The sequence below is a fragment of the Carassius gibelio genome, chromosome B15 (assembly GCF_023724105.1).
Source record: "Carassius gibelio isolate Cgi1373 ecotype wild population from Czech Republic chromosome B15, carGib1.2-hapl.c, whole genome shotgun sequence".
NCBI classification, from domain to species: Eukaryota; Metazoa; Chordata; class Actinopteri; order Cypriniformes; family Cyprinidae; genus Carassius; species Carassius gibelio.
Window position 1 is genome coordinate 8,160,547 of NC_068410.1, and position 16,400 is coordinate 8,176,946.

The following is a 16,400-nucleotide window of genomic DNA, read 5'->3' on the forward strand; positions in this document are numbered from 1 at the left end:
ACTGCAGAATAAACCCACTGCAGCCACTCGGTTCACCCGCATAGCACGCGGGACGTGCAAGGGGCGTGCTGTTGGTGGTGGTAGCACTAGTTTCGGTGGGTGGTGAAACTGACTGTAATACTTGGCGGAGAGCAGTCACCATCTCGGTGAACGGGTCCGAAGCCGCTCCCTGAGCAGCAGCGTTAACATCCATGGGAGATATGAAGTTCTGTTTTCGGGGCTGGAATCCTGTCACATCCACACAAGGAGAGGAGAAGACGGGTAAGTACTTTCGTGAAGCTTTATTAACATAGGATTTCAACAGAGCTGGTAAGTGTGGTCACAGACGGTGAATCTTCAAGCACTGATCAATAGGTGAGTTCAAGTACAAAGCTAGGCCTGACAACAAAGAGTCACTTCCCTTAATCGCTGTATCTGAATCTCCACAGAGTCACAATACGGTCCACAAGAAGCAGGTAGAAGATCCACAAAGAGCGTCCATGTAATCTTGATTCCAGCCGGTGAGTGAATGAGTGAGGTGAGTATTTAAAGGTGTGGTGATTGCTGGTGCAGGTGCAGGTAATCAGTATTCAGGTGACGGTTCACGTGAGCGGTGCATGGGAGATTGAGTGGATGGTGACTGGCAATGGTGACTGGGGCTAAGGGAACGAGCTGAGGGTGTGACAACAGTATAGTGAAATACTCTAACTAGAAGCCTTAAAATTTAACTAGTGTGTGATTGTGTATGTTGCTGTTTGTGAGTGTGTATTTATATTGCATTTTATTTCTACTGTAGGTGTATGTAATTTTAAGTATTTCATTATTATCAATAATTATTAATAAATTATTACACAACTGGTCAAAAGTTTGATGGAGTCTCATGTGTTCACCAAGGCTGCGTTTTTGATTAAAAATACAATAAAATCAGCAATATTATAAAATAATATTACAATTTAAAATTACAGTTTGAATATATTTTAAAATGTAATTTATTTCTATGATGGCAAAGCTGTATTTTCAAAAGCCATTACTCCAGTCTTCAGTGTCACATGATCCTTCTGATTTGCTGCTACATCTCTTATTGTTATCAGTGTTGAATATATATTTTTCCTGCTTCTTTATTCTTAATTATTCCAAAGTTTTTCATAAGTCATTTTTATTTTTTATTATAATTATTATTAGTAATTTAAAGTTATTTATTTTCGCGATCTCAATACAGCATTACAGAATATTCAGGTTAATATAAAATAATATACAAAACTAAAATGTATAATATTTAAATAAAAAATTTATGTAGCCTATGTATGTATGTATGTATGGGTCACTGAGGCTGCATTTATTTAATCAAAGATACAGGAAAGAGTAATATTTTAAATAAGTGATTTATATTGTAATATATTGTCAAATGTAATTTATTCCCATGATGGCAAAGCTAAAGAAGTTGCTTCTGAGAAAAATAAGACTTTGAACACTAGTGTATTTTAAATTATGATTTCTAATAATATTTTGTTTTACTGTATTTATTTATTTATTTATTTGGAATTGAAAAATAATAATATAATATAATATAAAAATAAAATAAAAATACGTATAATAATAATGATGTGTAATGCATGTTTTGAATGATATGTTTTCTTTCATTTTAACCTTTTTTTTATCTGAAACTCGATGGATGCAAACCAAAAGATACCATTATTCATAAAAAATGTATTAGTCTAGGATCAGTCCAAAAACAGCATCACATTGTGTAAAGAATGAGACTCAAAAAAAGCTTTAAACTGTTGTTATTTTTTTCTGACTGAATGAACCTAATAGCTGATTAACACTCATAACCTCATGTCATTTTTATTAATGTTTTAAGATCTGATGTTGCTCTGCAACCATAAACACCTCATCTTCGCTTTATGCTCTGTATTTTGCATTACATAATGTTTGCGTGTCATGCTTACATATAAATAAAGCATTCCTGCCCACTGATGCAAGTATATGTACAGTGTTATTTAAAAATCCATTGCACACTATATATTGTTAGGTCTACCCTGTATATATATCTGAACATACAGCATATATATGTGTGTGTGTGCATTAGTGTGAGTGTAAGTGCGTGTGTGAGGCCGTTTCCCTTAAATGAACACTTAGAAAAATATAAAGGCCATCTGAGCTGTTTTTAGAGCTTTACAAGCCCACTGACATTTGCAGACTTGTACAGCCGTTAGCCTAGAGTGCACATAAAATCCACATTTGCTTTTTGTCATCATTAGCGTATCCACCGTTGAGTGGTTACCATCCTGACTGCTCACAGGCACTTTAAAACATACTCTTTTCTGCTTGTCATTTTACTGTACAGTCCCCATTTGTCTGTACCTGCTGTTGGGCAGGACTGGGTTTAGGAGGCTTAGCATCCTGACAGTACCTCAGCATGATGTGCTGCTGGATATTTTGTGATTGTGAACATCACAAATCTCCCAGTACGAGACCACAGAGGTGGCTGCATCATTATTATGTGGGGGAAAAAAACTGAAGGTACCTGAAACCCTGCAAAAGGTGCCAAGCTCAGTCGCCATCAAGGCCTGTTCCTGATAGCTTGACATTAGCTGTGAGGTGTAAGAAAGTTTGTATTTTAACTACAGTATGTTTTCTGTGTGTTTGTGGTGTGTAACAGGAGGAAGGTGGAAATCATGCACACAAACAGTCTCTTCACTCTTCTTGGGGAACGACTCATGCTGGACTCCAACACACTGTCGATAACTACGTACAACACACTATATGAGGTAATAAGGTGGTTATTTCTATTCTGGATCTCAATACAGCATTACAGTCTTTTTTACGAAATATTCAGGTTAATATAAAAATATACAAAACTAAAATTATATATATTATATATAAAATTATATATATTATATATAAAATTATATATATATATATAATTTGATAATAATAATAATATGGTTTGATTTTTAAATGTTTTTGAATGAAGTCTGTTATGCTCACCAAGGCTACATTTATTTAATACAGTAAAGAGTAATATTGTCAAATATTATTACAATTTAAAATAACTGGTTCTGTTTTAATACATTGTAAGATCGAATGTATTCCTGTGATGGCAAAGCTGAATTTTCAGCAGGCATTACTCCAGTCTTCAGTGTCACATGAAACATTTGTGCTGCCTAATATTTTTGTGGGAACCGTGATGAATTTTTTAATGATTCTCTGATAAATAGAATTTAGTTAGTTTTTACATGTCTAACTTTTTACTGTTTACTGTTTTGCATTATACAAAATATTTAAGTAGAGTTTGCAGATTTTAAGCCATTTTAATAACTGATGCTTAGTCAGTTATTAAAATGAAAATTACATTGGGGTCAAGCCACCTCTTCTGGGGCAGCTGTGGCCTAATGGTTAGAGACTTGGACTTGTAAGCCAAAGGTCTCAAGTTTGAGTCTTGGTGCTGGCAGGAGTTGAAGGTGGGAGGGAGTCAATGCACAGCACTCTCTTCCACTCTCAATACTCATGGCTGAAGTGCCCTTGAGCAAGCACTGAACCCCCAGTTGCTCCCTGGGCGCTGGATCTATAGCTGCCCACTGCTCCGTGTGAGTGTTCACAGTGTGTTCACTTCTCACTGCTGTGTGTGTGCACTTGGATGGGTTAAATGCAGAGCACCAATTCCGAGTATGGGTTACCATACTTGGCAAATGTCACAACTTTCACTTTTCACTTTTTCTATCCCTGCAATCTTTCAAGTTACTTAAATTGCATGATGATTTATGCTGCATTTACCTGTTTTTCGATTCCTTCATGAGTCCCATCTGATCCGTTTCCTGTCTAGATTTTGACAGAGCAGGTTTGCACGCAGGTCGTCCACAAGCCACATGCTGAGCCCGACTCTACTGTGAAGATCCAGAACCCAAGTAATTCTTTCTGTCAGCTCATTTATTCATTTTGTGGCCAGGTGCTAATACACTTACTGTCATCTGTGGAAGTTAAAAGTTTACTAGCGAATGATTAAACGTTTTCTTCTGCACATAGACTTCAGCCAGTGATGCTCAATTCATTTGTGTCAGTTAGTGAGACCGTATGCATGCATTGGTCCGCATCTGTGCCAATCAGACAGAATTCTTGAGTGATTAATGCTTGTTCTTCCATTGGTTGTTCTCAGTGATTCTTAAGGTGGTGGCCACACTGTTGAAGAGCTCCACACCCAGCGCAGACCTGATGGAGGTGCGCCGTCTCTTCCTGTCTGACATGATCAAACTCTTCAGTAACAGCCGTGAGAACAGACGGTGAGGGTCTCTTCTTTTCTCACCCTTTCCCCCATGACAGCAATTAAACGCCTTGTGAACGGGCCAGAAAAGAGAGTGGAAAAAAAGAGTGACGTTCTCCCTTGTTGTTGTGTTTAACGGGCACCCCTGTGACGCTTAATAATCCAGTGTTTCTCTCGCAGCAGATGTTTCAGTGACACATTCGAGTCCACACCAATTTCGCTGCTGTCCTATGGCTGCTGGTTTTCCTTTTCTTCTCTCCAAAAGCCATATGCAACGTGCTCCTCTGTGCCGTCACAAGACTGGCAGTTAATCAGCCGCCCAGTGTGTGCTGAAATCTCAATTGGCTGTTATTATTACGTTTCATCATCTCCGTCATTAAGTTCTACACTGAGCCACTCAGAACTGAAAGGAAGAAGCTTTTTAAACTAGATGAAGTCATTATGTTTCCAAAGTGCTTTTCTGAAAGATCTGTAAACAGTAGATGGTGACTAGACCAGACATTTATCTTCTCTATTAATGGAATAGGTCATCTGAAATAAAAATGGTGTCATCATTTACTCATCCTTGTGTCGTTCCAAGGCTTTTTTCTTCTGTGAAATGCTAAAGAAATGATTATGAAGACTGCGCTGCACACTGTTCTCCATATGCAATTACAGTGAATAAGGAACGAGGGTTTCAAGCTTCAAAAAGGTTGCAGAAGCATCATAAAAGTGTTTCACACAACTCCTTCTGAAGCCATACAATATATTTGTGAGGAAAATCTCCAAGTTGTTTTTCCACTTTTCCAATCTTCCCTTTCGTTTAGTTAATTCTGTGAAAGATCATTGAGTCAAGAATTATAATTAGTCAAATTCTTGAACAAATCTAAAGCATTTTAAGCTTAAATAGACTGTATGAACCATTGGTGCCAACAGTTACTATGATCTGCTTATGATACTTTTAGGAAATGCAGCCCAGATCAGTTTTGTGAACTAGTTCAGTCATAACTCAATGAGAACTAGTGCAGATGTCAAGCTTTACTGTAGATAACAAATTCTGTTTTGATTTATTCCTCACACAGATCGATTGTGCGACTTTGAAAGACTTTGAATATAATGCAGAATTAGTTTGGCCCACTTTTATTGGAGTCCTTTTTGTAAAGTCCCTTGAAAGCCTTGAAGTCCCCATTCATTTCCATTGTAAAGCGACAAATTCAATTCATCAAAAATGTTCCTTTTGTGTTCCACTGAATAAGGAAAGTTGGGTGAGTAAAATATGACGATTTTCATTTCAGGGTGAACCAATCCTGTAACGATGGTTTACAAGCCGTAGCTAGCCGGTAGGGATGGGTTCGAAATTAAATCATCCTTACCGCAATCTTATAACCCAGAGTGTTTCAGCAAAAGGAACAAGCTTAATTCATTCTGCCTCAGTCAAAGGTCCATTTATTATGCCACAATGCACCGAGAAAAAAAAAATGACAGTGAATAACACAAAGTGCTTCAGGTGTTATTCAAATAGCTGCCAGTCATTCTTAGCATTACCTCGCAGATCTGAAGTTTAATGGAGGTTGGGGCTGAAATTGCTTTGTGTTACTTGTCGGTTCGTGAATTAGGTTCTAACATTGAATGTCGTTTGAGGATGTTGAAAAAGATGTTTGCGGAGGAGAGGGAGGATTTAACACGAGTGACTGCCGCGAGCTTAATCCATCTCATTTTCTGCGTGACAGGTGTCTGCTGCAGTGTTCCGTTTGGCAGGATTGGATGTTCTCTCTCGGCTACATTAACCCTAAGAACTCAGAGGAGCAGAAGATCACCGAGATGGTTTACAACATCTTCCGGATTCTTCTCTACCATGCCATCAAGCACGAGTGGGGCGGCTGGCGTGTGTGGGTGGACACACTTTCCATAGCCCACTCCAAAGTAAATAAACAGTTTTCATCAGCTGTACAACAGTATAGTGGTACAACTTGGGATATTTTCCATTGGTCAGTATTGATATGGATATCTAGAAAGCAGGGATGGGCGATATAATCCAGATGAACAGTGGGTTCCAAAAGTGTGAGAATTTAATTTAGTATACAATATAAATGTAAATGTAAGGAACTAGAAATTAAATGAACTGAAAATCATATTTCAATTAATATATATATATATATATATATATATATATATATAGTGTTCCTGTAGCTCAAGTGGTAGAGCATTGCTTGTCAAGCGCAAGGTTGGAGGTTCGATTCCCCGGGAACACATGATAGGTAGAAATTGATAGCCTGAATGCACTGTAAGTCACTTTTTGATAAAAGCATCTGCTAAATGCATACATTTTTAATTTATTTATTTACATTTATATATCTTTACATTTAAAAAAGCAACATTAGTCAAGGCAGATTTATAGATGGATGGATGGATACATTTGTTTTGTGTCATCATAACCAGATATGTAGATGGGATAGATAGATAGATAGATAGATAGATAGATAGATAGATAGATAGATAGATAGATAGATAGATAGATAGATAGATAGATAGATAGATAGATAGATAGATAGATAGATAGATAGATAGATAGATAAGTTTGTATTTCAGAAGTCTAAATTTGTCACAACTATTTGTTTGGCAGGTGACATATGAAGCTCACAAGGAATATTTAGCTAAAATGTATGAGGAATACCAGCGACAGGAAGAGGAGAACATAAAGAAAGGGAAGAAGGGGCTTGTCAGCACCATTTCGGGGCTTTCTGCCCAGGCTTCGGCCATTAAAGGCACTCTGGAGCTGGACCCGGATTCCCAAACTCAGACTCCTGAGAGTGAAGCGGATGAACCAGAGACGACTGAATCGGGGCGGAACCTCTTGTCTGAAAATAAATGTTTGGATGAGGAGAACCCAGCACCAGGTGTCCATGCAGAAGTTCATGACCTGCTTGTAGATATCAAAGCTGAGAAAGTTGAGGCCACAGAGGTCAAGATGGACGACATGGACCTCCTGCCTGTCACTGAGAATGGAGGCTTGGTGGAAGTGGACTCTCTTCTGGATAACGTCTACTCAGCTGCAGTGGAGAAGCTAAACAGCAGCGTAAACAGCGTTCTGGTACCCAAAGCCACCATAGAAGACAAGAACTCAGGTCCTCTCATCACACTGGCTGACGAGAAAGATGCCATTCCCAGCAACAACACCTTTCTCTTTGGCACGATGGCGGTCAGCTCGGGAGAAAACCTCCTTCCTGAAATGGGACCTTCTGAACCTCTTCCGCTCTCAGGAGTGGAACCTCAGGTCCATACAAGCTCTAGTGCAGACCTTGGGCTTTTGGCTCTCATGGCGAAGAGCTCGAAAGAGCTGGACGCTAATCCAACAGCTTTGGAGGATGACAGCTTTAAGATGAGTGGTTTTAGTGTCTCTGAAGGGAAAAGCCTGTCTAAATGCCCAGGGCAGATAGAGACGGTGACAGTAGATCTGGAGCCAGGGGTTTCTGGGGTAAAGAGCACCACAGATGTTACCAGCACCACATCAGACACAGAGAAATCAGATGATGGCAGAGATAAAGAGGTGAAGAAGATTCAGACTACTGCTACAACACAGGTAACTCTACTGTAGATGTTGGTAATTTGTACTAGTCTAGGGGTCAGTACATTTATTTATTTATTCATTTTTTGTACAGTCAAAATCAACATGTTAACTCATGCAATTAATGATTTCAGTTTAACAGAGTTAAAAATATTTAACTTAGTTAACAAAGGGGCGGAGATAGGATAGACCACCCTACTAACAGCAGCTGCTTCTTGAAAAGAATTGCTTTTATTTATAAGTGGAACATCTTTACAACCACATCAAGCAGGACACTTTTCAGATGCACTCTCAGATGCACAGATGTGCTGCGCGTAGTGCCTGCTCTTCATTTGCATGCAAAAATATGGCGGCGTGCTCTGTTGCCTGAATCATGTCATATTAAAACTCAAATGAAACTACGAGCATGTGCGTCAGAGTCACATCACGTTCAGCAGAGGCAGCTCTTAAAGTAATAGCAGCCAAATAACCTAATGATCCTGCTGTGATGTCTGTTAATCAGAGAACAAAAGAAAAAAGAGAAAATCTGTAACTTTTGTAGCTTTAAGGATTCAACTATATTTAATTTAAAATGTAGTGCTTGATAACTTTACTCAATTTCTCTATGTTTCCTACTTGCTCAGGTAAATATTATATTATAATGGGTTTATGTGAAGATTGTTTTAAGTTCACTTCAAATAGAAGTTATTTTAAATAAAGTTTTTAAAAAACTTTAATGTAAGGCATGATTAATATTGAATGATTAAAAAAAATAGATTAGTTATTTTAAAAAAAATCAACAACAGGACTATATCTATTTATTTATTAAAGAAATTAATACATCTACTCGGCAAGGATGCATGAAATTGAACACAGTAAAGGCATTGTTAATGTTCCAAAAGATTTCGATAATAATACATGATGTAATAATAAGTTCAGTAAAAATGAATTCTGTTCTTTTAAACTTGCTATTTATCCAAGCATCCTGAAAACGTGTATCAGTTTTCTACAATATTGTTAAACTGCACAATTGTTTTCAACATTGATGATAACAAGAATGTTTCTTGAGCAACAAATCAGCATCTTAGAATGATTTTTGAAGGATCATGTGACACTGAAGACTGGAGTAATGGCTGCTGAAAATTCAGCTTTTCTCCACAGGAATAAATTACATTTTAAAGTATATTAAAATAGAAAACATTTATTTTAAATTGAAATAACATTTCACAATATTACTTGTATTTTATTTTTTAATTTTTTTTACATCCTTTAATGAAATGAATTTACCTTACTTTTGTGCAACTGTGCTGAAAACAGTTGCACAGCCTTTCAGTTAAAATATCTTAATTATATGGTTGACTCGTTGAAATGTATGCCATGGCTGTTTTAAGATGTCACTTTTTTATTTGACATCATTATATTGATATTGGTATTTTCTGTTGTTTGAATGACAGAAATTGTTTAAAATAACATTCAAAATTAGGAGCGTTCATTCTTTTACGTTTTTATGCCTGCCAGACTTGCTTTTGAGGTTTTTGTGATATATTGAAGACCCTAGAGGAAGATGCATTCTGCAGCTTGGCAAAACCAGCTTAAAACAAACAAACAAAAAAACGTGCCTCAAGAAATGTCATACCTTGTGCTTACAGCTGGCTTTTTAAAGAAAATATAAATCATTAAAGATGTTCCCAGCATGTTTTTTTTTTGCAAGGACGAACACAATATTACCATGCCACTGCACATGCCATTTACACAACCGCCCCTTTACTACACCTCTCGAAATCTACCAATGCCATATACATTTTCACTTCTTTGCTTTCAGAGTTTGCACGGCCGTTCTGGTAGTCATCTGGATAGAGATCTGCGAGTAGACCTGGGTTTTAGAGGCATGCCGATGACAGAAGAGCAGCGTCGACAGTTCAGTCCTGGTCCCCGCACCACCATGTTCCGTATCCCAGAGTTCAAGTGGTCCCCAATGCACCAGCGTTTACTTACGGATCTGCTCTTTGCCCTAGAAGCAGACGTACACATTTGGAGAAGGTCAGTGTCTACAATTTACCCTGACTGCAGAGTAGATGTCATACTTCATCTGACTCAAACAAGGTCCTAGTGCAGTCTATTTTTCTAATACTGTTTTCTGGTGTTTTTTGTATAGTAGAAATTAGTTTTCTATGTGAAATGAACTGTAATTCTGTCAGTAGGCAAATTTTTATTTTTTATTTTTTGTCAGATGTCAGAAACATTATGCTGTCTACTCTTATGTAGTGATAATCAACACAAATCTACTTTGTTAAATGTTCATCTCTGTTTTTGTCTTTCTCTTACTCTTGCCCCTCACAGTCATTCCACAAAATCCATCATGGACTTTGTCAACAGCAATGAGAACATAATCTTTGTACACAACACTATTCACCTGATCTCGCAGATGGCGGATAACATCATCATCGCGTGCGGAGGAATCCTCCCCCTGCTGTCGGCCGCCACCTCTCCCTCGGTGAGTGCGCCAGATGTTTGACAACACTTCCATCCAGTGGTCATCATAGATCACTGCAAGCCAAGCTCTTCAAATAGAAGCTAAAATGAAAATAACAGAATGCCTTAAGGATGATGCTGACACCTTATGTTATTTAATTTTACGTACATTATTTACTGCTGAGTGTATTTTAATTACATTTTCTCTTTTACTTCATTTATCTTCTTGTTTATGCAAAGAATACCAAGGTTAGTACCAAGACATTAGTATATTTGGAATGTTCTGTTTGGAACGAATGTTCATTTCCATTTTCTCTCACTCACTTATGTCATATAGCCCTTATGAGTTTTAGATAAAATATACCTTTTTTCTTTCTTCCTTTTTTTTAAATACAGGAAATGAATAGACTGACTATTAAAAGCTTAGTTCATGGTAGCTACTTTCCATTAAGGGTTCAGTCAAAGGTTGAGGTTTCTTTTCTTTAATTTCTCATTTTTGTTTTAATGCACTTACATCAACAATAAAAAAAATCTAGTTCTCACAGAGTTGGACTAATTGGATTTCATATACAATTTTCTTTATTCTCTGTTTTGATTTTTTGTATTTTACACATTCTGTTCAAAAGTTTGGGGTCAGTAAGATTTTTATTTTATTTTTATGAATACTTTTTATATTATATTATATTATATTATATATATATTATATATATATATATATATATATATATATATATATATATATATATATATATATATATATATATATATATATTGTTTGTTTTAACTCGCATTGCTTTGATCAGTAAATACATTCAGATTTATAATGTTACAAAAGGATTTCTATTTTAAACAAATGCTGTTCTTTTTTATCTTTTTTTCCAGTTTATTCTATTTCTATTATTGTACACAGAAATAAAATACAAATATTTTCCAGAATTATTAATAAGAAGAAATGTTTCTTGAGCGCTGTGACAGAAGACTGGAGTATGGCTGTTGAAAATGTTACTTTGCCTTCATATTTTATATTATATTAAAATAGAAAACAGTTATAGTAAATGGTAATAATATGTCACAATAACACAATGCTGCATCCTAGAAAACACCTGCCAAAATGATGCATGACCCATCTCATCCTGTTTCGCAGGATTGTCACATTTGACCCAATACACCTCATTCTCAGCCTGAATCTTCCACTTTTGTACTAAAGATCATGACTGATCAGTGTTATAACTAAATGTCTTAACAGACTTGCTGTGTGTTCTTGATTATTGTGCGTGTCTGTGTCAGACTGAAATGGAGGGCATCGAGGCGACGCAGGGCATGTCGTCAGAGATGGCCTTGATCTTTCTCTCCCGGCTGATGTCCATGGTTGATGTGCTGGTCTTTGCGAGTTCACTCAACTTCAGCGAGATTGAAGCTGAGAAAAACATGTCCTCAGGTGGACTGATGCGACAGTGCCTCAGACTAGGTGTGTGTATACAGTATGTGTGACACATTTTACATTTTAAAAACACGTTTTCTTTATGCTGAGTGTCTTTAGACTCATCTAACCAACTATCTGACTTTCTTTTTCTGTCATTTTAAATATATTAATCTTGTATTCTATGCTCTTGTATAATAAAAAGGAAGTCTTTTATTTTTTTCACTTGATTTTCTTTTAGAATGTATATTATGTTATTATAATATGCAAAGAAAAGATTATATTATAGTATAGTATAGTATAGTATAGTATGCATTTAAGCAATAAGATGCAAGCAGGGTTGTCACTATAATTTAAAAAGGCCATATATTAGGACATTATATTGATAAATTAGCACCCAGAATTAAATGATTTGTTTTTTACAGTTTATTTACAATTATTTTATGTAACTGTATGATTTTCCTCTATTTTATTTAGTGTTTCTTCTTTCTTTCTCTCGGTCTCAGTATGCTGTGTGGCTGTGAGGAACTGTTTGGAGTGTCGTCAGCGTCAGAGGGACAGAAGTCTGAAGTCCTCCTTGTTTTCCAGTAGGTCTCAGGAGGGCCTGCAAAGTGTTTCCACGGCCAGCAAGGTACCCACTTTTCTACACACTGTTACACTGCATTCAAGCACTAAACACAATTTCTGTAATTCACTATACACTTCACTATGCACAAGGTTTTCTTGTTGCAGGCGTTTTGTACAAAAGTGAAGTGATTTCTGTAATATAAATAATACTTGGAATTTATGTAATTTATTTAAATAGTTTTACTTTTACTTTACATTTTTTTACACATGTATTGTGACATTTAATATGTAGTCTACTCTGTGTTCAAGCCGTCTTTGTTAAAGAGGGAAAGTACAGTATGTGGTGTCTTGCCACATTCGTTTTTTTCCACACAATATAGCATTGTCACGTTCTGTGTGATTTGGTGCCGTGGGTATGGTGTGAATGTGTAAACGAGATCTGCAGTGTGACAACTGTTGAATTAAATTAAGGTGTTAAGTGTCTGTTTAAAATGTCTGCTTTTCTTGCCTTAGACCACCATAGAAAATTTTCCAAGTAATGTTTCTCCAATTAAGGACCCGGACCGACTTCTGCAAGATGTGGACATCAACCGTCTGCGAGCTGCTGTCTTTCGCGATGTTGTGAGTTTATGTCAAACCCTCGTCAACAAGTGTGCATGCGTATCTACCCATGTTCAAAAACATCTTGTATACTTTAATGAAAGGCTGAATAAATACATACATATACAGTATATATATATATATATATATATATATATATATATATATATATATATATATATATATATATATATATATATATATATATATATATATATATATATATATATATATATATAGAACTTATATTATGTAGTATTCATATAAGTAAAATATTTGGTAACACTTTAGAATAGGTAACACATATTAGTTGCTTATTAGCATGCATATTACTATATTATTAGCCATGTATTTGTGCTAATTAAGAACATAATGCCTTATTCTACTTGACCTTATTCTACATCCATAATCTTTCAAAATACCTAAACCTAACAACTACCTTACTAACTATTAATAAGCAGCAAATGAAGAATTTATTGAGAAAAATGTTGTAGTTAATAGTTAACAAGTGTTACCTATTCCAAAGTGTTACCAAATATGTATATATAATTAGTGCTGGGCAATGATTAATTGTGATTAATCGCATCCAAAATAAATGTTTTTGTTAATATAATATATGTGTGTGTGCTGTGTACATATATTATGAATATTTAAAGACACACATACAGTATTGTTCAAAATAATAGCAGTACAATGTGACTAACCAGAATAATCAAGGTTTTTAGTATATTTTTTATTGCTACGTGGCAAACAAGTTACCAGTAGGTTCAGTAGATTCTCAGAAAACAAATGAGACCCAGCATTCATGATATGCACGCTCTTAAGGCTGTGCAATTGGGCAATTAGTTGAATTAGTTGAAAGGGGTGTTCTTCAAAAAAATAGCAGTGTGGCATTCAATCACTGAGGTCATCAATTTTGTGAAGAAACAGGTGTAAATCAGGTGGCCCCTATTTAAGGATGAAGCCAACACTTGTTGAACATGCATTTGAAAGCTGAGGAAAATGGGTCGTTCAAGACATTGTTCAGAAGAACAGCGTACTTTGATTAAAAAGTTGATTAGAGAGGGGAAAACCTATAAAGAGGTGCAAAAAATGATAGGCTGTTCAGCTAAAATGATCTCCAATGCCTTAAAATGGAGAGCCTAACCAGAGAGACGTGGAAGAAAACGGAAGACAACCATCAAAATGGATAGAAGAATAACCAGAATGGCAAAGGCTCAGCCAATGATCACCTCCAGGATGATCAAAGACAGTCTGGAGTTACCTGTAAGTACTGTGACAGTTAGAAGACGTCTGTGTGAAGCTAATCTATTTTCAAGAATCCCCTGCAAAGTCCCTCTGTTAAAAAAAGGCATGTGCAGAAGAGGTTACAATTTGCCAAAGAACACATCAACTGGCCTAAAGAGAAATGGAGGAACATTTTGTGGACTGATGAGAGTAAAATTGTTCTTTTTGGGTCCAAGGGCCACAGGCAGTTTGTGAGATGACCCCCAAACTCTGAATTCAAGCCACAGTACACAGTGAAGACAGTGAAGCATGGAGGTGCAAGCATCATGATATGGGCATGTTTCTCCTACTATGGTGTTGGGCCTATTTATCGCATACCAGGGATCATGGATCAGTTTGCATATGTTAAAATACTTGAAGAGGTCATGTTGCCCTATGCTGAAGAGGACATGCCCTTGAAATGGTTGTTTCAACAAGACAATGACCCAAAACACACTAGTAAACGGGCAAAGTCTTGGTTCCAAACCAACAAAATTAATGTTATGGAGTGGCCAGCCCAATCTCCAGACCTTAATCCAATTGAGAACTTGTGGGGTGATATCAAAAATGCTGTTTCTGAAGCAAAACCAAGAAATGTGAATGAATTGTGGAATGTTGTTAAAGAATCATGGAGTGGAATAACAGCTGAGAGGTGCCACAAGTTGGTTGACTCCATGCCACACAGATGTCAAGCAGTTTTAAAAAACTGTGGTCATACAACTAAATATTAGTTTAGTGATTCACAGGATTGCTAAATCCCAGAAAAAAAAAAAAGTTTGTACAAAATAGTTTTGAGTTTGTACAGTCAAAGGTAGACACTGCTATTTTTTTGAACACACCCCTTTCAACTAATTGCCCAATTGCACAGCCTTAAGAGCGTGCATATCATGAATGCTGGGTCTCATTTGTTTTCTGACAATCTACTGAACCTACTGGTAACTTGTTTGCCACGTAGCAATAAAAAATATACTAAAAACCTTGATTATTCTGGTTAGTCACATTGTACTGCTATTATTTTGAACAATACTGTACAGTATATTTTTGGAAATATTTACATGTATATATTTTATGTTCATATAATTTATATTACAAATCAATATATTTAATAAATCAACATAACATATTTTTGTTAAATGTATACATGCATGTGTGTGTATTTATATATGCATAATAAATATACACAGCACACACACACACACACACAGATATTATGTACACAAAATGTTTATTTTATATACAAAATGTATTTTTTTTTTAAATATTGAATATTCTTTCATTCATTTTTTGTGTGCTTTTTTTTTGATGTCACTCTGTAATTCTTTGAAGTGCACTAACAAAACAAAATCAGTTCGGAGTAGCATTGAAAAGTTTTAGTCTAACGTTGACTCTTCTTTGTATTTTGTGTTGTGCTCCACAGGATGACAGTAAGCAGGCCCAGTTCCTGGCTCTCGCTGTTGTCTATTTTATTTCGGTACTGATGGTGTCGAAGTACCGGGACATCCTGGAACCCCAGCGGGAGACGGTCAGGTCTATCAGCCAGTCAGGAAGAGGCATTCGGCATGAGATAAATTCCCCCACCAGCACAGGTGTTGTAGTGGCTAATGTTATATTTGTTAGTGCAACTTAATGCCACTTACTGACATATATGTACAATAAGCTAAAACACTTAGTTTGCATTACAAATGTCTTCTAATGCCATTAACCAGGTAGTTTTTCTCTCTCATACTAGATACAGATTATATCAGAAAAAATGTAGGTCTCCACAGGGTCCGTCTCAAGCTGGTGTCAAACACATTTCTTTTCACCACCTCCCACATCTATTATTCATAAGCTCCACGAATTATCCTGCATGAAATTAAACATGCATCCCTCACAGAATTCTTAAAGGAAATCACTGCTGGCTTCGTCTGTAAAACGGTCACAAAATTGGACCGATGTCCAGTAGTTTGAAGGATGCATCAAAGAACTAATTGAAATGTAAGATGTGTTTGTTTCCGACTGGTTTTTGTTTGGAAAGTAGTGAAAAGAATAGAGAGTGAGAAAGAGAAGAAAGAGTATAAAGAATGAAGAACGAGCATGCAGAGGCAGGGGCAGCGCTGCTATTTCCAGCCCCATCTGTCAGTGCCCATTAGGAAAGCAATCCACCAGAGGAGAATGGGATCATAGAGGCGCTATGCTGCGTCGCCCTCATAAATTTCAGGGAAGAAAGGCTATGGATGGGAATTTTTCCAAACAGCATGTAGCAGGCCATTGTCTGCACCCAAATCAGCATTCAGATGTACTTTATAGCTGAATCGGGCCCCGCTGACCTT

General features: G+C 36.5%; 1 protein-coding gene across 7 annotated transcripts in view; it reads left to right on the plus strand.

The window, feature by feature from the left end:
• Nucleotides 1-16,400, plus strand: part of LOC127972725 (neurobeachin-like) — a 247,688-nt gene that overhangs the window by 97,058 nt on the left and 134,230 nt on the right. For 4 of the 7 annotated variants that reach the window (XM_052576455.1, XM_052576457.1, XM_052576458.1 and 1 more), the window contains exons 18-28: nucleotides 2,642-2,750; nucleotides 3,806-3,887; nucleotides 4,136-4,259; nucleotides 5,950-6,142; nucleotides 6,843-7,799; nucleotides 9,586-9,803; nucleotides 10,104-10,257; nucleotides 11,523-11,703; nucleotides 12,162-12,286; nucleotides 12,736-12,843; nucleotides 15,506-15,674. In XM_052576455.1, the coding sequence (XP_052432415.1) occupies nucleotides 2,642-2,750; nucleotides 3,806-3,887; nucleotides 4,136-4,259; nucleotides 5,950-6,142; nucleotides 6,843-7,799; nucleotides 9,586-9,803; nucleotides 10,104-10,257; nucleotides 11,523-11,703; nucleotides 12,162-12,286; nucleotides 12,736-12,843; nucleotides 15,506-15,674 (2,420 nt within the window). The remainder of the gene's footprint in view (nucleotides 1-2,641; nucleotides 2,751-3,805; nucleotides 3,888-4,135; nucleotides 4,260-5,949; nucleotides 6,143-6,842; nucleotides 7,800-9,585; nucleotides 9,804-10,103; nucleotides 10,258-11,522; nucleotides 11,704-12,161; nucleotides 12,287-12,735; nucleotides 12,844-15,505; nucleotides 15,675-16,400) is intronic. The other 3 variants (XM_052576460.1, XM_052576463.1, XM_052576461.1) reach the window with 1 other exon arrangement.